The sequence below is a fragment of the Gallus gallus genome, chromosome 8, assembly GCF_016699485.2.
Source record: "Gallus gallus isolate bGalGal1 chromosome 8, bGalGal1.mat.broiler.GRCg7b, whole genome shotgun sequence".
NCBI classification, from domain to species: Eukaryota; Metazoa; Chordata; class Aves; order Galliformes; family Phasianidae; genus Gallus; species Gallus gallus.
This window is the reverse complement of record NC_052539.1, coordinates 7,688,288-7,709,819: the sequence shown is the minus strand read 5'-3', so window position 1 is coordinate 7,709,819 and position 21,532 is coordinate 7,688,288. Positions and strand designations below refer to the sequence as shown.

The following is a 21,532-nucleotide window of genomic DNA, read 5'->3' as shown; positions in this document are numbered from 1 at the left end:
TGAAGGAGGTTTGGATGACCAAGAAGAGCTGTGTTCTGTGGCCCAGAACTAGACTTACTGGGGAGCACTATTTCTACTGAAGTCATTAAAAAGGAAACAACACAATAAAAAACTCAGAAGCCCAGCAGTACTTCCCCTGGCATTTCAAGTAGTACACAGACTGTACATACTGCATCCATGTACGTCAGCTGCTCTGCCACCAGGTCTTCCCGGAAAAAAGAGAATTCTTCTGGACCACTAATTTCCATTTCCTCTTCATCATACAGATTACAGGGGGAAGTGCTATGGAACTCATCTGTGCAGGATGGAAAACATGACTTAGTACATTTATACAGTGAACAGTGAATCAAAGCAGCTGTTACTGTGATTACGTTTTAAAACCACTGCATTAGGAATGTTCTTACATCCAGAGTTCACCTCCTGTATGTGGAAAGAAAAGGAGGTACCAGGGATCTTGGTACCATGTGCACTTTCAGAGGACTACATGGACAACACTGAAGAGAGGCTATTCCAGCATTGCACGCCATTGCCCACATGTTCCTATTTGGGACAAAGACACATTAAAGAAAACAAAAAAGCCACAAAGAAATATGCCTGTGGTGAAGGAGGAAGTGAAACAGAAAATCCCTAAAATAAATCCCCTTCAAATCCCTTCTACTGGACGGTGACAAAAAGAATGGGGGGGGAAGAAAATTGGACTTTCCCTTTTGTTGAAGTCTAACAGCAAAAGCACTGCGTTTACTACCACTGAGATGTCATTAGCAAAAACAAGCAGTGCATTTCAGAGTACGTTATGCAATTCTTTGTACTCAGTTAAAGCAGAGCAAACATTAAAGCAACAAGACAGATAGCAGTACTTTGCTGCTGTTCAAAACACTTGGCTCTCATTAATTTGCAAAACATAATCGCCAGTCTAACCTCCTACAGTTCTGTTGTAACAAATTATATGTACATGATTTCCATCTGTGCATTCCAACTGCACCATTCGATGACTCGATGATCTCCTGAGGTCCATTCCAACCCCTGCAATTCTGTGATTCTGGCTGACCCAGGCTGACTCACCTTGCTTTGTATTGCTCAGGCTGCTGGTGCTGAGCCTGGGAGCAGCTTTCAGCTGTGCAGCTGGCACTGCCACCTACACTGCTGGGATGGGTGATGGCAGCACTGAATGGAGGTTTGATTATACAAGCCAAACTGTTGGATTTTAGGAGGAAGTTTTTCACCCAGAAGGTGGTGACGCAGTGGAACAGGTTGCTCAAGGAGGCTGTGGATGCCCCATCCCTGGAGGCATTCAAGGCCAGGCTGGATGTGGCTCTGGGCAGCCTGGTCTGCTGGTTGGCGACCCTGCACATAGCAGGGAGTTGGAAATCAATGATCACTGTGGTCCTTTTCAACCCAGGCCATTCTAGGATTCTATGATTCTATGATTAGGACCTAAATTTGTAAATTTATAGCACAATGTAAGTGCTTTAGAACAATAATTATCAGCCAGTCTTCAAGTATGATTGCAGGCATACATTACAAGATTTGAAAGAAGTTGGAGAAATGAGCAAAGATGGAGTGATGATAAAAGAAGCCACAACTCAAACTCTTCTCTGTAGACCTCTCAGGTTAATTGCATTCTCCTCCTCTCCTTTTATTCTAATTCACTGTTTCTATTCTGCCCCAATTTGGAAAATGATACCATTCAAATGGACTTGTCTATAACAGAGAAAAGAGCCTTTTCAATTGTTGCTTTGGGGAACAAAAGCAGAAAGCAGGGCTGCTGGGAACGGCTGCTCACTTTGAACAACAGATGAATCCAAATATAGCTCTTCTGAGCTGTCTTTGTTTGACCTGTGGGAACTAAACTCAGGAAAGAACATCAGTGGGCACACATCAGCAACCCTGCTCACTTACCTGTGCTCAGTAAGGAGACCGCTTGGGCTCTGTGTGTTATTCTTTCTTACACACGTGTTAATGACCAAGTAAGTTTGGCATTGCACCACGTTATGCACTGACATGGCATTTCTGGAACATCCAGCAAGCAAGGTTTTAGTCTAGGGATGAAATGTTTCTTTTCCCTCATTTCCTTTATCCTTTATTCCACAAATTACTCCCACTTGCCTCTCTGCCAAACCTGGAAGTTGATTTTAGCTCCCATTCACACACTATGGGAGCTCCTATGCCATTTCAGCTCATGGCACAGGAAGCTTATGAAGCAGGATAAGGGTATGTGTCAAGCTTGACGCCGCGCACAGCATATCTGCATTACCACAGTTCTCTATTGTTTCAGTAGACTGTGACCCCCAATAACGTAAGCTTTTCCTCTGTCCTTGGATACCAAGCAGCCAGCCACTCAAATAGGAAAAAACAGCCACAGACACTTCCTTTGACATGGTGGTAACTAGGAAGAAAAGCTTCATAGCAACACGGCTGTGACTCAGGCTGTATTTTGTCGCAGCCCAGTAAGATGAGCTTTTCAGTTTTGTTTTCCATTGATTTGGGGTTGATTCTGGTTTTTGGTGTTGGTTTTTTTTTTGTTTGTTTGTTTTTTTGCTGTGAGGGCTGAAGTAAGAGGAGCAGCTGAATAGCAGCTGTTTATTTTAACTCTGTGACAATGGGGGATCTGCTGATAGTTAACCACTCAGCTGCTGCAGCAGTCTTGAGACTTTGGCTGCACATCAGAAGTGCTGGGACTCCCAGTCCTCCCCAGAATGAACAGAAGGCTCCCACGCTGTACTGTACTATTCACACAGAACCTGATGTCTCATTCAGAAATTCAGAAAGAATGAAGTCATTGGTGAGCCTCACTATATTACCAGCTAGCATGAGTGTTAATAAGATGTAGCCTACATAAATCCCACGGTACCGTTCAGCATGGGAAAACAGAGAAAGAAAGAAGGGAAGGTAGCTTACGATCGCTTTCTATTTCTTGCTTCTGGAACTGCTCCAAAAGGTTCTGTGCCCTCCTCTCTGGGTCAGAGCCAGGCATGCTCCTCTGCAGGTATTCCAGCAACTTCAGCAAGCATGGGTAGCTGGGCGGCTCTCTGAAGTCCTCAGAGCACTGATCGAGCCACGCTCGTAAGATTGATGCTATTGCACTGAAAGCAAATACACAGAGAGCACGTTGGGTGTACAGCTTCTGCCAACTGCATGCATCTGTATAAAAGTGAAAACACCACGACTTTCATATCCCTCATGAAGGCAGTACAAGGATGTTTTTGAGCACCAAATTTCACCTGTTCTTTTCTATGCATGGAATCTTACTAAGATATCGCTCAGATTTTGCAGGGACTTGAGTGAAGTTGCTCCTGATTTGCTCTACTACAAGTAGATCCAACTACAGCCCCAAAATGCACAGTAATGAAGAATCAGAATTCGTTTAAGGTATGCTGAGACCTTTCTGTTAAATTCAGGATAACAAATAGTAATGCATAAAGCAATTAAGAAAATAATTTTAAAAAATAACCGTCTCCCAAGCATATAAGATCAGCAACCTCAAATAAAGCCAAATCATTTCCTATCTCTGGGATTCATTATGGTCCTGCTTCCCTGCGTTGTAGTTTGTTAAGCTAGAAAGGCAAGACTTGCCAACTACCTTGGAGTTAGCCTTTGTTTAAGCAGCTGAAGTATCTTCACTTAGCTGTACCGTGACCAGGTTTGAATGACTACCAGACATAATGCACACAATCAGAAGCAGAATATCATCTCTTAATTCACTCCTGCACCAGTGGGAAACGCTGCGGCACAGCACGGCTGCAACGTTTGCTCAGTTACTGCTCCCTGGGAAACGTTGTGGAAAAATACAAGGGAGGAAGAAGGTATTTGTGGCTCCTTCAGGATAGCAGCTTCCCGGTGGAAGTGCTAAATCAAACACTTCCTCTGGTGCCTTTCCTCCCATCAGTCACAGTGCCCAGCCTGGGAACGCAATCCCAAGTAGAGTCCTGCACACCGTATTAATCAGCCTGCTCTCTTAGGAGGGGGGCTGCCCATTCACCAAGGCTGTGTGTGCTGGAAAAGGCAGTGTAAGCCTGAACCCCCATGAGTGCAGATCGTTAGTGAGATTGTTGCGTGTGTGCAGATAAAAGACTGACCAGGACTTGTGCAGCATGGGCAGCATGACGCTGCCAGCGCTCCGCAGCAGGCTGGAAGAGCTGAGATGGCTGAGCCCAGAAGACAGATTGGCTCTGCTAATCTCTGGATAAAACGTGTAACAGAAACATGAGCAGGATCTGGATTTTACCCTTAGTTCAAAGAGGAGGCGCCATCAAATTATACCATGTAAGACGGTACGTCTCTCTCATGCAAGGAAAGGATGCTTAAAAATTATAGGAACTCTTTAAGAAAAGAAAGACTATGAGAGCTTCCTATCCATGATTTCGTGAACATGACACACCAACAAGGACCTGTCTCACGGACACCTAGGGTGCTACTGAGAACAGGACATGACATGAAAGCAAAACACTCCGTTCCATAAGGAAATGCACCACTGACATCAAAATTCCTCAGAAAAGGAAGTCTGAGATATTTTCTCTGGGACACCAAGACTATTCTTCTATTTCAAGCCTCCTTCCAGCCGACAGTCATAAAGGCTGCAGCAGGGAAGAGGGGTGAGCTGCACTTCCTGCTGTCATGGAAAGTCAGGGGAGATGTCTGGGAGAGAAGAAATGCAATATTTTAAGGAAGCAACTCTTCACACTGCCTTCAGAAAGCAGCTGAGATGAGCTAAGCGACAGCAGTCCTGGATGGCAGCGGGTCTTTCTTGGCTCCACAGCTCCTTAGGATTCTGCTGTGTGGTTAGAGGTGAGAACTCAGCCCCACAGTGAAAACATTATTCACATCTACAGAAACCTTCCAATCTAGTGGAACACACTAACCTCATTTCACGATACCCTCATGCAATAACAGTATCCCATACTCATATACAATATATGAAGAGAAGGGCTAGGCTTCCAGGAGCAACCTCTAACCGTAGGCATGCAGTCTGAGACGCCAATGTGGCAGCTCAGCAAGCATCTGTGTTCCCCTCATGGCAACCAGGCACCTGGCCTTCCAACTTTCTGAGAGTCCTCAAAAGCATGGCATGCAAAAGCAGTGGCTCCAGGTTTGTCACATTAACAGCTGGAAAACACGGAGGTACAAGCCAGGAGGACCTGTCTCTCAATCTGTTGAATATCAGCAGAGATTTCACATTTATACCTCTGTGCGATGAAGAAGCTGGAAGCCAGCCAAGGCAGCTTTCCTTGCAGAGCTGCACACAGATGCTGCCAGCACCTGCTGTTAACCAGCAACACCTGGTTAATTCAGCTGCTTGGTGGTGCTCAGAATAAACTGATAGTTAAGAAAGGGTAAAGATCGCCTCTCCCATTCTGTTCCTCGCAACCGTGTTTAACTTTCAGCCCCACACAGGTGCCATTTTGCAAGCTCCATCCACTTTAGTCTGTTGTTTCTTCTATTTCCCTCTCTGATATTGTGACAACTTCAAACTTCTAATTAGTGACAGTATTTGGAAAGCTGTCAGTAATACTGCTTGGTTAGGCTTGCTGACGGGAAAAAATCTGCAATTACAATTTTAGAGCTACAAAGAGTATTTAGAACCAAAAATTAACATACAGACACACTCTGTGCTTCAGGTTTCACTGTAAATATGACATACAGGTCACGCAGCTCCAAACACTCGTCACGTTTGAAAACCATTTGGGAATGGCTTTTCACACCTCGGCCCAGACAAGCTTTCAGTGTGCATGCAGCAAGGGAGCAAGCTCTTCCCAGGTTAAGGTTATGGGTGCCAAACGTTTCACTGGGAGCTCCAGGACTGCTTTTCTCAGCCGGGATAGATGCCACAGCATCACACAGGGAAGCCAGTATCACCAGCCCAGCTCCACTTCCCAAAGAAGGATGATCACTGCCACAACAGTCAGCCATCCCCAGTGATGCTCCCAAGCCCTCACTCCTGCCTCCCCACACTTCTAATCATCCCCTTTAGTCCAGCACACACCCCGAATACACAAACACCACTGCTCTATGGCTGCAGGATTTTTCTCTCTTTTCCACCACGGCCAAGGAAACACTGTACCTCGTCCCATGCCCTGTGTGTTCTTTCCTGCTCTGTGCCTCCTTTCCCCACACCAAAAGCTCACTGTCATCCCTACTGACTCCACTGCCACAGAATAGGTTGAATAGGTATTTCTTTTTTTATGAGCATTTACCAGTTCTGCAACGATTTCAAAGCAGGAGCCTCTCCCCAGGACACTTTCTTGTACTAATATTGGTCACAGACTGAGCTCGGTTTGCAGAGGCTTGGTTGACGGCCACTTTCATAAGCTGAAGAATAAACAGAGTTGAACACAGACCCAGTCTCCCAGAACAGGGTGAAGAGTTCACAGCCGTTACAGACACTCATTTCTTTTCCAGCAAAATAATTTCAGTCAAGAGGGGAAATAGGAAAGAGAAAAAAGGTACACTATAGCCTACTGACCTCCTATCACTTGACTTCCTAATTGGTGCGTCAGGGAGGAAAGCTTTCTGAAATGGGCTGGAGGACTGCCCGCAGCTTGCAGGAGCTTTACATTTGCTGCCCTTGAGAAGAAACTCCCTACACCCAATAGACCAGAGACAGATAGCAATGGGAGCCTCCCAGGATCTCAGACAGGAAAGAAGCATCACAGACTGCACTTTTCATGGACTGATTATGAGCTATAAAATCTTACTTTCCTACATTTGCAGCTTGTAAGAAAAACTTCTTAATGTTTGATGTTTAAATCCTCTCCTTCCAACCATGGACTCTGGGCTCTGCTCAACAATGCTTTCAGGTTTTGTACCCTTCAGTTTCCACACCAGCTTTGCTTAAAACATTTCAGACTTTAAAACCTATATACTGGAAGATGCATGCGTGGTTTTGTTGCCCTACAAACGGAAACACACTTCTCATCCACTCAGTAGCTGCCATGAAACAGGGCAAGACCACGGTAGCTCTGAGTCTAACATCACTGTTAAACTGAGCTAGCATAGACGAGGTGGAGAATGAGCCCTCCTATCACACAGTCATGAGTGATTCAGTAGGTTACACAGAAATTCTGCAAAAGCCACCCTCAGGCCTCCCCAAAGCCTTCTCCTTTCCATGCTGAACAGCCCCAGCTCTCAGCCTTTTCTCATAGGGAGGTTGTCCCATCCTTTGGATCATTTCTGTGGCCCTCCTCTGGGTGCACTCCAACTGGTCCACATCTCTCCTGCACTGAAACTCAACACTGAACTGTCAGTTAAAAGTTAACCAAGGAGGAATCCGAGTCTGGGAATAGAGATTACAGCTATCAGCTCGTATCACCAAAAGCATTGTTTCTATCTATCTCATCTGCAACACACACCAGTTCAGTCACCTGAAGTCCTCAAGTGGCATTAGTTGCTTGGCCAGACGGTCCCCTTCCCACAGCAGGTCAAGAAGCTTGAAATATCTTACACATGCCTATCTCATTAAAATTTCCCATCGTTCCATCACACCAATTGTTTTCATTTACATTTAGCACGTGTATGGTTTTATTCTGAACTGTTGCATCTCTTGGTGCATTGGATTCATTATTTTCTTTTTGGAAGTGACCAGAAGTCCTGAGCTAAAAAGCACACAGAGCACAGTGAGCTCCAGAGACGAGAAGGCAACACCTCGTCACAGCAGGATTGGAATTAAGCAACATCCTGGGCAGTTTTGTTTACATGAGGCAAGGAAGAAGAGCAAAAAGAATTGCTTATAACAGCAGACAGAGGGTCAAATGAGTTACTCCTTACAACTCCCTTATCAGACAATTAAGAGAGGCATGGCATCATGTTTCTGGAAACATGGGCCAAAGTCCATCTAACTCAGACGTTTGGCCATTGCATCTGACCTTTTCCAAACTTCATTCTTCTGTTTCTGGCTTTCGCATTGCTATCATAAATGTTCTGACTGTCTGAAAGCAGTGAGAACTGTGGAGAGCAAGCTCTTAACATAGAGAGGGATAAGGCAGTGTTACTAAGGTCACAAAACATTTGATTATTCAGAGTTTAATCATCATTTAGGACAAGGGGGAATGGTTTTAAACTGAGACAGGGGAGGTTGAGGTTAGATATTAGGAGGAAGTTTTTCACACAGAGGTGGTGACGCAGTGGAACAGGTTGCCCAAGGAGGCTGTGGATGCCCCATTCCTGGAGGCATTCAAGGCCAGGCTGGATGTGGCTCTGGGCAGCCTGGTCTGGTGGTTGGTGACCCTGCACATGGCAGGGGGTTGAAACAAGATGACCATTGTGGTCCTTTTCAGCCCAGGCCATTCTATGATTCTATGATTTTAAGGCCCGAGCTATACTGGTTTTTGTTTTTAAGTTACAACATTACAGCGCTTTGTTTAAACTTTGCATTACTGAATGGAGATCTAAAGAAAATGCCAATACTAATTTAAAAAGTCAGACATTTTGTATTAGACATAATTGTCAAATTGATATTGAATAAAAAGAAAAGAATTTGACCACGCCTGTGTCTCAAAAATGCTAGGAATGATGTTTAAGTGAACAGGAGAAAATCCCCTTGGCAGAAAGGATCCTTGAGAAGGCATTTTGTGAGCACAGCTGAAGTGATCTTGGGTCAGTAAGCACTATATGTCACTGCAGTGAGAGTGAGAAGTAGCTGCTGGCTCAGACCCAGCACTCAGGAACACCATGCGAGGTTTATAGGTCCCCCAGGACTCCCAAACGATGCTGTGTCACAAGCATACTCAAGCCCTCATGCAAGACATGCAGGTTCTCAGCTACATTAACACCAGGTGGAACACTAAAATAGGACAGGAAATGTACGTATATCGGGCCTTTTCCTTCTCAAAACACATCACAGCTCTACACCTCAGGCACAAAAAGAACAGGGAGTTTCAACACAAAGTACTAACTGGTGGGCTTACAGTACACAGAATATGACAGAACATTCCTCCCATACACACCTAAGCTTTTTGCAGAACCCCCCTGCTTTTTAAAAGCTCCGTGAGATATCTCAGGAGCGATGAACTCTCCTCCTGAAGTTGTTTTTCACTTCTGCAGCATTTCTTGTGGCAAACAAGAGGAAATGCTTTACATTTCTAATGCACCAAAAGGAACTATAAAACATCAGAACTGTCACACCAGTCTGATGAATGTGGAAGAGCCTTGCACACAGACTCCAGGACTTCCCAAGAGATGTTTCACCTCCAGAAATACAGAGCAAATGGCAAGAAACAACATTGCTCCAGCACATATAACACTGAGAGCACACCTATTGCACGTTTCTGTTCTATGAGACAAGAGGGTAAATGCAATTATATTGGAATTATCCCCAGACAAGAGAAAACCTGAACTACCAGAACGACGCGTTTCACAACAGGACTACAAAGGCAGTCTCTTTTCCAGATTGCATTAATCATAGCTAAGAGACAAGTAGCCACAGCAACTGGAAGGCAATGGAAATTTTTAAGGCAGGGAAGTGAACTCGTGTTTATGCAGGACCTGTTAAAACACGTGCCCATGACATACACATTACTCGCTTGGTAACTTCATTGTTGAACTTTCTATAAATAAGTAGTTGGGTAACAGGTATTGAGTTCAGATGAAAAAGATGAAGGCCGAAGAATCAAAATCAGCCATGCTGATGGATGAAAACTTGAGTCAGATCAACTCATTAAAAGTTGTGCTACTGTAAGAATGGGAAGACAGACCCCATCCACTTCTCATTCACCAACTGTGCAAAGATGCCGTGTGACAATTATTGCCAAGAGAGAAGACAACACGGATGCAGCGGGAAGCAGCATGATGATAAACTATGTGTGTCAGTAGGAAAACAATCCTGCTTTAAATCTAAACAAGAAGTTCTTAATCTATTTGACAAGAAGCTGCTGGCTGCCTGTCTTCTTTCCTTTACCTTCAACATCATTCTGTCTCGCTGATGCTTCTGACCAAGTTTTAACTATCACCTGTTCTTTGAAGGTTTCTTCTGGCAACCAGGAAAGAATCAGAAGTCTCATGGGGAAGAGGAGGAGTCCAATCCACCAGAACTTGTAGCTTTCTGTTCTCTCTAAGCACTAAAACAATTAACAAGCAGTAACGTTTTGATTCTAACTAAAGCCTTTTTTAAGAGTCCTGTATCATTTATAGATGTTAATTAAGCTGTACATTTCTTCCACCTTCAAGCAAGCATAATTACTTGTGTTTTCAGAAAAACACTCCTATACAAGGGGCTTTCACCAGTTTATCTATGGTGGTTAAACAAAACAGTTTCTGCATGGATGACAGAAGGCAAAGCGACCCCACTGTCCAACAATTCCACTGAGACAGTGAGGGACAGGGAGGTGGTGGGCATGTTAATGGAAAATATCTGCACTGGGGACATTTGAACCATTTTAAAACAGACTCAAAACCTTTAGTCCCAACACATACACCATCAGAAATGCAGAGAGAGAAGCAGTGTGAAGGGCAGGCTCAACATTTTAAAATAGGACGTGATTTGAATCAACGATCTGCATCAGCCCTAGGGATGAAATTACTGCAGTGTATTTCATGTTCCGGAAAAATTCAACATTCTCTTCTATCTCACAACAAACAAACCGATGCTGTAGGGTCTCTTCTTCAACTCTTCCTCGCCAAGTCAGTGCACTGAAGAAAGATTCAAATTTGTTTTTTAACTGATAGATGAAATAGAATCATAGAGCGATGCTGACAATAATGAAGATTCCCCACACGCTGTAATCAAATATAATGACTCAGCTACTTTTTATTGCTATAGTGCATGCAAACCACACACCACACAGATCTCAAAGTACAAATTCTGATGACCTAAGGAACATTTTATATCCCATGTCTAAAGATAAAATGCAGTTTCATAAGATGCTAGGAGGATAACCACTTTTTTTCCATTTAAACTGCATTTCAAACCAGTTTAGCTATTTTTCTTGCAACATGGGATGATATCAGAATTTAAATTTCACTCAAAAAGCAACACTGTAAATCATGGGGGCACTAATGGAGCAGATGCATGCATGCACACGTTGCCTGAAACACCCTCAGCTATGGTCTGCAGCCACTGTTGTAATGTACAATAAAATCAGTCATAAGCAATAACCGTTTACTGCTATAGATAAGGCAGGGGAAACAAACATGTCTTGTTTGTTCAATCAATAAAATATTGGCCTAGATGTGTTCACCTCTTGTTCAGTTCCAAGACAATTTCACTGACTGAGAGATTTCTGGGTTATATCATTGGATATGTCTTGAGATGGTTAATATTTGGCTTTAAACAAGCTTGTTTAAGCAGTGAATTGTCAAAGGAAACAACAGCTATGCTGCCCACATCCTCCTCCAGTATGAATCCTGATTGCTGCACAGTGCAAAACCACACTTACTTCCTGAGTACTGTTTTGGATTCAGAGGAATTCTGGCTCCCAACTTCTTCACAGCTTGAGGTCTCCAGGTTTCCATACCTGAAAAAGGAGATGGCTGTTTAGAGGAACGTCTTCTAAATGAAAACACAAGCCCAAATAAAGCAATTCTTACACAAATATCATTGTTCCTACCAAGTTTGATTTCCACACAGATTTTTCTAGGTGGTAATTGCCCATTTGTGTCAAAACTCCTGGTGCAGTTGTCATGAGCAGGAATGGTGTGCAGCACTGGGAAAATGCCACTGGGAAAAAGGAAACCAGAGGCACAACTCCACCAGCACAAAGCAAAATCTCGTACCTACATACGTAATGCATGTGCCTTGCAGGAAGGATAATGCACTTCATATTCAATGGGAGCACCTATTGCTTCAGATACATGGCTCTACAAAGAACTTCATGGCTCCTTACAGCCAGTTTTAATGAAGGCAGACAATTACTCCCAGTCCAGACTAAGGCAAGCTGATTTTAAACGTTCTGTGTTTGACTAATTGCGTTAGTCAAGCACCTCCAATTGATCTGAGTAGCTAGGAGAACAAGTACATCTTTAACTGTTTGTAACATTCTAGTAATATCAAAGAAAATAGCGTAGGTTGTCAGTTTGTGTAGGGTAGGGTCATGGCATAACTGCAACATTCATCCATAACCTCCAAAGGTTAGAAATACGAGGTGGTAGCTTTGTGCTCTTCTGAAGTATCAGTCTAAGGTTTCGTACGCAAGAACTCCAGATCTGTGCAGAAAGTGAACCAGCACAGTTTAATTCAAGCTCCTTCTCACCAGCAGGTTGTAAATAATGTGTTTTTGCACCACTGTCCACCATCCTCATGTTCATATTCTGCCCTATCATGGCTCTCAGTCTCAAAACTTCACAATACATTGCAGTTTCAACAGTATGACAACAAGGGTTTAACGTTGGACTGTTCAATACAGATGGGAAGCTGAGGCACAGAAAGATCAGTGGTTTTAATGCATTGCTCATTCCAGCGCATTACAAAGTAAACCCAAACTAATGAAGGCAAACTGCTAGGATAGCAGCAGTGGGGCTGCAGCTGTAAGGAGGTCAGTTTGGGCTTCCTTAACCTTGAGAGTACCACAGTGGGACCACTTGTGTTATCTGCAACAATGGCTCGTTTAAAACTGGGTCCTGCATCTCCAGCTGCACGTAGACACAACAAAAATGATTTGCTCAAGTTGTTTCCACTTATCTGTTGCAAAGCTGAGAGCAAAATATGACTGCTTGATCCCAGTATCTTACTGTGACCAACACGCTGTCCCTCATTCAACACAAGACCAGTGGTGAAGACTTCAGAAATCTCAGCATTTTGTCTGCCCATTGAAAAAAGGCTTAACACACACATAAGCACTTGAAAACTTATATTTTGAAGGGCCCAAATTCTTCTCAGTTATACCCAAACAATCCTGTTGGTCCTACAGGACTGCAGACCTATGAAAGTATGCTGTAAGGACTTGTAAAAATTGAAAAGGTTCTGGGCCTGGAGGTTCATACAGGATAACCCATTTCTCCACTGTGATTTCACAGAGCAAGTGCAAGCATCTAAAGAAAAACATGCTTAGCTAAACTGATGCTGGGGTAAGAACTTTGGATCACGCTGCATGACACCTTGGTCTCCCCAGGGTCACAATGAATCACAGCAGGAGCATTCACAGTGGAATCACTACTTTGCTGTCAATCTTGTTCTGAAATTTTTCGGTGCATCAGTAGCCTCTCTGCTTTCTCCTATACTCTCTCAAGCAATTTCACACTCTACCTGTGATCCTTTTATTGAGATCAGCTCAACTGAAGCTGTAAAATTGAATAGATTCTTTATTTCCAACCATGCAATAGAGCACTTAATCCCACCTGGCTTCTCTAAGGTATCAGTCATACCCTTTCCAATTCAAAGTGAGTGCAGTTAACCACTTGAGGTACTTCCCATTGCCTTCCTGCAAGGATGAAATAAATCAGAGTGGCTTCCAAACAACACTGCCACAACACGAAGCCCATCACGTTGCTAAGCTGAGGTTAAATCCAAATAGGTGTTAAATCCAAATCCAAGTTCAAAATAGGTTGAACTCTATTGGTTTCAATGTCTGCACTTCCAAATATCGGAACACTGGGTTCCAATACATGAACAGCGAAAGGAGACGGTTGCTGAGAGGGAGCAGACATTGAGAGAACAAGCATAGAATCATAGAATGGCGTGGGTTCAAAGGGACCACAATGATCATCAAGTTTCAACCCCCTGTGCTGCTGATGCAGTGTGTATCGTATGCTCTTGGCCCGCTGATAAATGGAGAGGATTTCACTCTCCATCACCATCTGCTAGGTAAAGTGACTAAAATACGACTTAGTCAGTACAAAAGACAATTTTCCCCTACTGAGCAAAGAAAGCTGCAGCTCCTGAATAATAATCACATTTTTATATTCATTTTTCAAAGCTCCTCATTAGTTCTCCAAGCAAAATGTGTTGAGATGACTCGTGGCATCACTGCCCTAGCAGTGTGTGAAATATAAAATACATATTCGGAGAACATTGGGCACTTGCATGTAAATCCCACTAGAGGTACCCATGCTGATTTTTATAATATGAATCTATAACTCAGTAATAGAAAGCAGGCAATTCTCAGTACAAAACCTGGCACGTGTGTAACATTCTGTCATACTGCCAAATGTAAATCTCTGCCTATCTCTCAACAAAAAAAGAGCTCTGCATGAACAACAGGCCATTAAATACGGGTTAGGAGGAGTTAATGATACATCTGATGTAAAGAACAGTGTTTCTGCAGACTTCTACCGCTCTGTTCTCACCAGCTCCTGGACAAAGAGCCATTCACTACGCAGCCTTGTATGAATGCTTTGCATACAAAAAGAGACACGAGAAACAAAAGGATCCTGTAGCCCACAGAACTTTTCAGCCTTGCTTGGTGTTTGGAAAGTTATAGACTTAGCTCAAAAGAACTGACAAAGCAAATGAGACCGGAATGTAACCTGTAGCACTGAACATTTAAATACTGAGAAACAGAGTAGAAAATGCAATCCTGCATCTCTGCTCAGAAGGGAAGGGAAGAAGAGGAAGGAGAATCCTCTTTGAATGATTAGGAAATAATAAGGAAAGGTGGTTCTCCGCAGAAGTGCCAAAGCCCTAAATAATGCTTGGAAGCATCAAAGCAAGCAGAAAATAACTGGAAGCACAGATATTCAGCAAGAATTGTGAGGCGTTTGGAATTATACACACAGAATAATGGAAACAAAGTCAATTCTTTAGCTGAGTGGTATACAGGAAAACAACACAGGGAAGATAAACACTACAGCAGCAACAGTGAACTTGATGCCATATAGAGCTACTGTCCTAAAATGCACAGCTCTGCTACCAAAAGATCCACTCCTCTGTGCTTCCTAAAACACCATGGATGTGAGCTGAACGTGCCTGGTGAGGGAGAAAGCTCCAGGAGCAGACAGAGACAGTGGTACTGGGGGAAGGGATGGAAAGGTTTGCTGCCCAGGCCATCCCCCCTTGGGAGAAGCATGCAGAAGTGACACAAAGCCCAACAGAAAACAGCACACAATCGTAGGCTCACCCAAACTGTAACCAGGGTGCAAAACCTGGAAGGAAACCACTCAGATTCCAGAGAACAAAAATGGCAAAAGCAGATTCTTTGGGAGATTTATCTTCTTCACGCAGTCCTGACTGATAGGTTTTTGCCCTGTTTGCTCAGAACGGCCTCAGGACTCTCCCCAGCTTGTGCAAAGCCTTCTGTTTATACTTGCTTCCTTATTCTGCTCTATCCAGCCAGGCTCTTCTTGAGCTCACCCCCCCCCGTCTCTCCTCTCAATCTCCATTTTCCTCTCCATCTGCCCTCCTAACAAGCCAGCCTCCAGAAAAAGAAATGAACTGGAAATGTAAAACTAACTTGTAATGTGCCATCATCACACTGCTGGGCTTACCCAGCTCGAGCTCTCCTTCTCTGTATACTTCTTCAGATAGGGACCGGTTGCTACTTTATATGCTACTGCGCAAACACAGCACGGCCCCGCTTTTAAGCACCGCTGCAAGGAACACAATTACCATGACAAAGTAAAATACATCAGAGAGGAACTTGGCTTATGCCTGCTCTCCTCTGGACAGCTAAATATCTTTGGCTTCCATCATGCTTGGGAGTGCTTAATGCCACAGCACACGCAGCAGCAGGGGATGCTGAAGGCTTCAGTGAGGGCACTCCGCCTGCAGTGCTGTGCCTGGGGGGGCAGGAGGAGCTCGTCTGCTCTTGGCTCTGCCCCTTTCCTTCTTTCCACAGTCTTCCATCCAGCATTTCCACATCCAACTGCTGACAAGAGACTTACAAAGAGGCAATATCAGGATGCACAGTGTTAAAGACTTGGCAGGTTTTCAAAGCTGCCTAGTGCATTTAGATGCCAAACTTCCATGCATACTAAAGGGACGTGGACGTCCAATTACTCTTAACCAGCTTTGCAAGCACAAGGCATCCCTCTCACTTCTCAACATACTGGCCTACACTCAATATTTTGTTTGGTTTGACTTCTGGTCTATGATAAGAGAAAATCTTTATAGACCAAATACAGCCAAAATAATGAATAGGGCTCCAGTTTTAGATTTAACAGAAAGCGTAGATTTAATTTGAAGTCATGGTGCAGAGAAGTAAAAAAGTCTGCAAGAAATGTTAGTTTACTCAGAGAGCAAATAGCACATCACTGACTATATTAAAGGCAGGAATTATCAAAGAGCACAATTAGCAGTCCATTACAAGCAGCACAGTTGTAAAAATCCAGCAAGTACCTCCTGGGTGATACAGAGGGAACTGCATCTGTCTTAAAAATAATCTGAATTTTACTTTAGCAGACTTAAACCTTTTCACACGTCTTGTTTGATAGTCACTGCACTGGATGCATCGCCTTCAGGAATGTTTCTCTTTGCCCAGCCTGTTAGTGCATTTCTGTGATGACAATACCAGTACAGGATGTGGGAGCTCGAGACACCGCAAGTACAAGTGCTGTGCAACCATGAGATTCCTGCTGTGAAATAACTGAAGCCATGTGTGTGTGGCTTTGGGAGGACTTCCTCCTGCACTCCTATGTCGTGTGAAGAGGAGCAAAGGCAGTGTAAGCAATGTGGATGTCCCTATAGCTCATCCCACCACTCCACAGGGACAAAACGACCAACTCCTCCACGGCCAGGCAGGAAATGAAGGCCCCCTCCAGGCCCCGATGGCTGCAGAGCCTCACACACTCATGGGGCTGACCTACATTTCTGGGCAAGTTTGCCAATGTGTATGTTCCCACATATAGTGTGTCCCATGAGCAGGTAATGCAGGTGCAGTTCCTCTGACCCCGTGTCATGGAGCTGCTCCCCCGCAGAAAGATGGAAGGGCCTTTTTGGATCTGGCCACATCACTGTTCTTCCTTACACCTATAAATAAAGACTCAGCACTGCCAGCCATGATTGTTCCCTTACTCTACAGTCTTACTCTACCACCAAGAAGGAGAAACAGCGCTCAAGCTCTCCACATGAAGCTGGAATTGACAACTAATGCTTTTTCTGAGAGCCTTTTTCACATTCTTTTTTACTCAACTGGGAAATAAAAACAATAGCTGTAGAACACAGATTATGCACTAACACCACCTTCATCCCTGTGCTGTTATTCAGAAATATTGCTAACAATAAATATGAAAAACGTAGACTCTTAGCTACCTATTCTGCAGTAAAGGTGAAAACTGAGTTAGTTAAATTCAATTACTATCCATTTCTATGTATTTGTCCTTACAACATCTGCTTTTCTTCACAAGTTCATACTCCACACATGATGTAAATCATTCTAACCTTCATAGCTTAAATTTAATCTATATTTTGTCCCAATCCATACACTTCTAGATTAACCACGATGTCTGAAAAGCCAAGAGAAACATCCATTGCCTCTTAAACACTACACCCCTGAGATATGTGAGAGGGGAAGGAAGTGGTGACCTCCTAGGATTTCCTGAGGATTCTACCATTTGTTATAAAAAGCTGGGGATAACATTGACAAGGTCAAGCAGCCTACGTGCCCTTCCTCTGTAGACTACGTTACTGCTCGCTCCAAAAGGTATGTAAGCTAGAGACCTGAACTTGGCTCAGGAAAGTAAGTTCTGCTCTGTCCCCTGTGTTTTCTTGCCATCTTCTGACATTTTCACCTCTTTTAAGTTGCACTGGAGGAGAAGGGCACTCACCTGAGTGCCAAACTTATCTGAGACGTTGCTATAAATACCACGTGGCCTACTTGTTTGCAGCAGACCTGCAGCATCTGAACCTCCCCTGTTCTCCCTTCCTTAAGGCAGAGCTGCTGCCATGCCAGCATGTTACCAAAAGCTCCACTGGGACACAAACTCTTCAGACACAGCCCATGAGGACATATAGCAGCAACAAGATTGGGCCAAGATCTTTCCTTTCAATCAGCAGCCAACAAAGCTGTGAACAAGGGCCTCTTTAGAAGACTCCTGCTTATCTGCTTGAAGACTCAAATGAAACCCATTACGAAACAGCCATGCACAGATTTCAAAGCTAAGAAGTTAGCCCTTTCTGCTCAATTTCTTTTCTCATCAGTGTTCTCACTTGCTCCCCTGATACATGCCTGAGAAAATATAAGAAAGACTCTTAAGTTAGACTTGCCACTACTTTTGTGCTGCAATCTAATTGTGATGGTACAGATGTAATTCCCAGATATGAAAATATTAAGAACTTAATTGCAGAGCTAACTGAGCTAAATTGCATCAACAATACAATTTACAGCTACCGCTGCCACATTTTCATAGGAGCCTGAAGAGTATAGGTGTCTCAAGACCAGTGATTCTCAGAGAATGAGTAATTACTTTCTTCAGGCTGCTTTTAAAATCCTATCATTAATGCCTATGTTAAAAGCCTATACAGAAGTAGAAACTAAAGCACGCAATGCTTTAGTTTGAACTTGATCGTGATCTTGACTTCTTTCCTTGCTCAAATTCCTGATTTTTGAGTATCTGAATTTATGACTTTGGTGTTTTACTAATTTTGTGCATTCCTATTTTTAGCTTGCTGTGATCATTTTCGCTAGGGGAGAATACAGGAAGAAAGCAGAACCATTTATCTAGAGGACTCTGCTAACGTCAGTGCAAAAGCAAGACTCCCAAAGGCTTTTTCATCATCCTTACAGCAGCGCAGCCTTGCAGAGTTTGAACATTTTAATGGCTCGTGATGAAACACCACAAAACAATCCAAACCATAACCAGGCTAATTGACTGTAAGATGGCCTGTTGTTTCAGTGGATTACCCCTCTGGCACAAACCCCAAGTTTATCATTCTTCAATCCTCAATTCCAGGGCCATTATTTAATTCTTTTGGTATTGCAGTGCTACGCACAATCAGTTCTCTGCAGAGCCCTGCACTTCAGGAGCCCTCTCCTAGTCCTACATGGGGGCTCTGCGCAGAGTGCCCAACAAACCAGCCCTCCATTAAGGACACAGACAGCCTCCCAGGAACAAGAACCTTTCTCCAAAACCATCACTTTGCTGGTCATCCACCTTAACAGGTTTTGGTAGTAGATTCTAGACTTGCTTGTCAGATACATGGGATCTTGTATAATTTATGCAAATTAAATAAGCACAACATATGAATTGCTCTTTGCATAGTAGTCTTCTATCTCCTGAGCACAGCAAATAACAACCAGATGTGGACACACAAAAACAGATCCAACTCCAAAACCGTTAGGTGAAGCAGAACCCTTATTCTCTCTGTGCCTCAGTGCACTCCTAATATCTGCTAGCAGCCCTGCTCCTCTCATTCTATCTTTAGGATCTCTTGACAGAAGAGGGGCTTTAGGGTGGGAGCTGCTGCAAATACTTTCAGGCATGTTTGTATAGTGAGTCCTAAAATGAGGTCATGGTCTCAGGTGGGAAATTTGTTTCTATTACCAAAACACCTCACTAACAAAGATATAAGAATGGAAACTACTAAAAGTCTAAACTCTGTTAAACTGGATGGCAAACACACAAAGATGTTTTCCGGGCATTTAAACTGGGTATGTGAACACACTTTTAAGGCAAAATAAGTTACCTGAGCTTTATACAAGCACCTTTAATTTAAAAGATAAGTGTGTATCATCCGGTTTGGAGCCACTCTGGAATGACTAATCCACATTATATAAAGCCATCTTCAAGTTCTCATTGATTACACAAAGACAGTTTCCCTAGGCGCACGTCAATCAATAGAAAACCCTAAAAGAGCAGTCTGGCTCCATCACAGAGCAACAAGAACTGCACTGTTAGGAGAACAGAATTTAAACAGCCATTTTGGGTAACACATCATTGCAAAGGGTATTATTTTAACCAACCCAACTCTTTTTTAATAAAAAGAGTTTCTTCTGCTAAAGTCTATCTTTACAAAAATAATTCAATTTAATTATATAGGAAGCATTACTGGCTGGAAATGAGAGTGTACATGCATACAACTATTGGGTTATCCTATAGATGTGTGGCTCCTGGGCAGCTCATGTGCTTAGAGAGCAAGAGATTCTCACATCACACTGCCATTTTCCCAGCCAGCTCTGTTTTAAATTCAATAGAATCCAGACAAATTTGGTGTCTTTCACAAGGTATTCCTCAAAAGGCATTTACATCCAAAATGCAGAATAAAAAACCTGCATGTAAAGGAAGAATTACTCATTCCTGAGAAGGAATTCCTCTGCATTTTTACATTCCTACATATATGCACCATTGCTCTTTTTTTCCTTATGTCTAAATTATGTCAGAATGTGTATGGACCGAGATGTAAAGGTCACTGTAGGAAATCTAACTGCACAGCCTGCTCACCATGATGGCTTCTCTTTCCAGATCTGACTTCTTACTGTCTGTAAGTTACTACTCTTGAGCTACCAGCAGGCTTGGCAGCTGGGCATTTCAACACCACTGTTAATTAAGCACATAACATTCCTGCAAAGCAAGTAGTATCATACCCCTTTTCAGATATAAAAGAATAGCACAGATAACTTATCTGCAACTTGTTCCTTATCTACCTAGTGGGAGAGCCAAAATCAAGACCTAGGAGTTCTTACACTAGCTCTCTAATTACTACATGCCTGAATAGCTGCTTTTGTACATTACTTCCTTTTGAAAATGAAATAAATATGACACTTCCACCTCTGACCTTGCCCATTTGTGTATCTAGGGGCTATTTGTATATCTAGGGGTTCTTGTGCTGCCCAGTGTGTTGATGTGAATAGAAGTAGACATGGTTTGGGGTATGTCTGCATAATCCCTGTTTCATATCAATTACCCCAAACAGGAGACTTAGGTCTGAAAATTAAATTCCCTGGTGGAATACAGGAATCTAGGCTAGGTGCGACTTTGCAGCCCTCTCAATCTGTTTTTTTTTGGGGGGGGGAGGGACAAGCTAGATTAATTTCCTTGTGCTAGACCCATTTTGATTCCTTCGCTGGCAGACACTGCGTATTTTCCCCACATGGTGACCATGCTTTAATGAGAATGCGAATGTGAGCAGCATGTATTTATACATTCTGTATTTACACTGACATTCCGAATTTTGCTGTATTCTTGACACCTGTCCATTGGGTTATTAAGTCCACATCCACTGACAGCAATGGAAACAACTGCTGACAATGCCTCCCTGCCATGTAAATGACAGCTCAGTTCCCACCGTCCACTGGCTCTTACCTGTCAAGGAGAAGCTCCAGTACTTCCTTAGTAGAAGCAAAGCCCCTGTATGTTGAGAGAAAGATACTGATGTAGGTAAAATCATTATCCCCAAAAGCTGTCAGAAGGTTCTCCACAAGTTTCTCCAAAGTTCCAGCCTTTATTGTCCTGATCTTACATGTTTCATACTGGCTGACAGTATGTCCCGGAGGTAACTGGTCCCCTTCAACCTACAAAGTGAAAACAAAAACAGAACACAAAAATCAGGCAAAAGCCAGATCCTTCACACAGCTGTCACGCTGTAAAGATTAAATCTCATCTTTTCACAGGAGCAGTTACGTGGGAGCCCATCTTTAGTTACTGAACTACAGTGTCCATTTTGGCTCTCCAAACACCAAGAGCTCTATCAAGAATGGCGGTTATTCAGTAAGTTTATCTTTATTTCCTGACACGT

General features: G+C 43.3%; 1 protein-coding gene across 3 annotated transcripts in view; it reads right to left on the bottom strand.

Annotated features, from left to right (window-relative positions):
• RGL1 (ral guanine nucleotide dissociation stimulator like 1) overlaps positions 1 to 21,532 on the bottom strand; it is a 66,817-nt gene that overhangs the window by 19,509 nt on the left and 25,776 nt on the right. For 2 of the 3 annotated variants that reach the window (XM_046944420.1, XM_040704576.2), the window contains exons 2-6: positions 21,257 to 21,308; positions 21,100 to 21,144; positions 11,367 to 11,444; positions 2,899 to 3,083; positions 171 to 295 (exon numbers count right to left, since the gene is read on the bottom strand). In XM_046944420.1, the coding sequence (XP_046800376.1) occupies positions 171 to 295; positions 2,899 to 3,083; positions 11,367 to 11,444; positions 21,100 to 21,144; positions 21,257 to 21,258 (435 nt within the window). In that variant the 5' untranslated portion in view covers positions 21,259 to 21,308. Of the gene's footprint in view, positions 1 to 170; positions 296 to 2,898; positions 3,084 to 11,366; positions 11,445 to 21,099; positions 21,309 to 21,532 lie in introns of all 3 variants that reach the window. The other variant, NM_001031271.2, reaches the window with a different exon arrangement.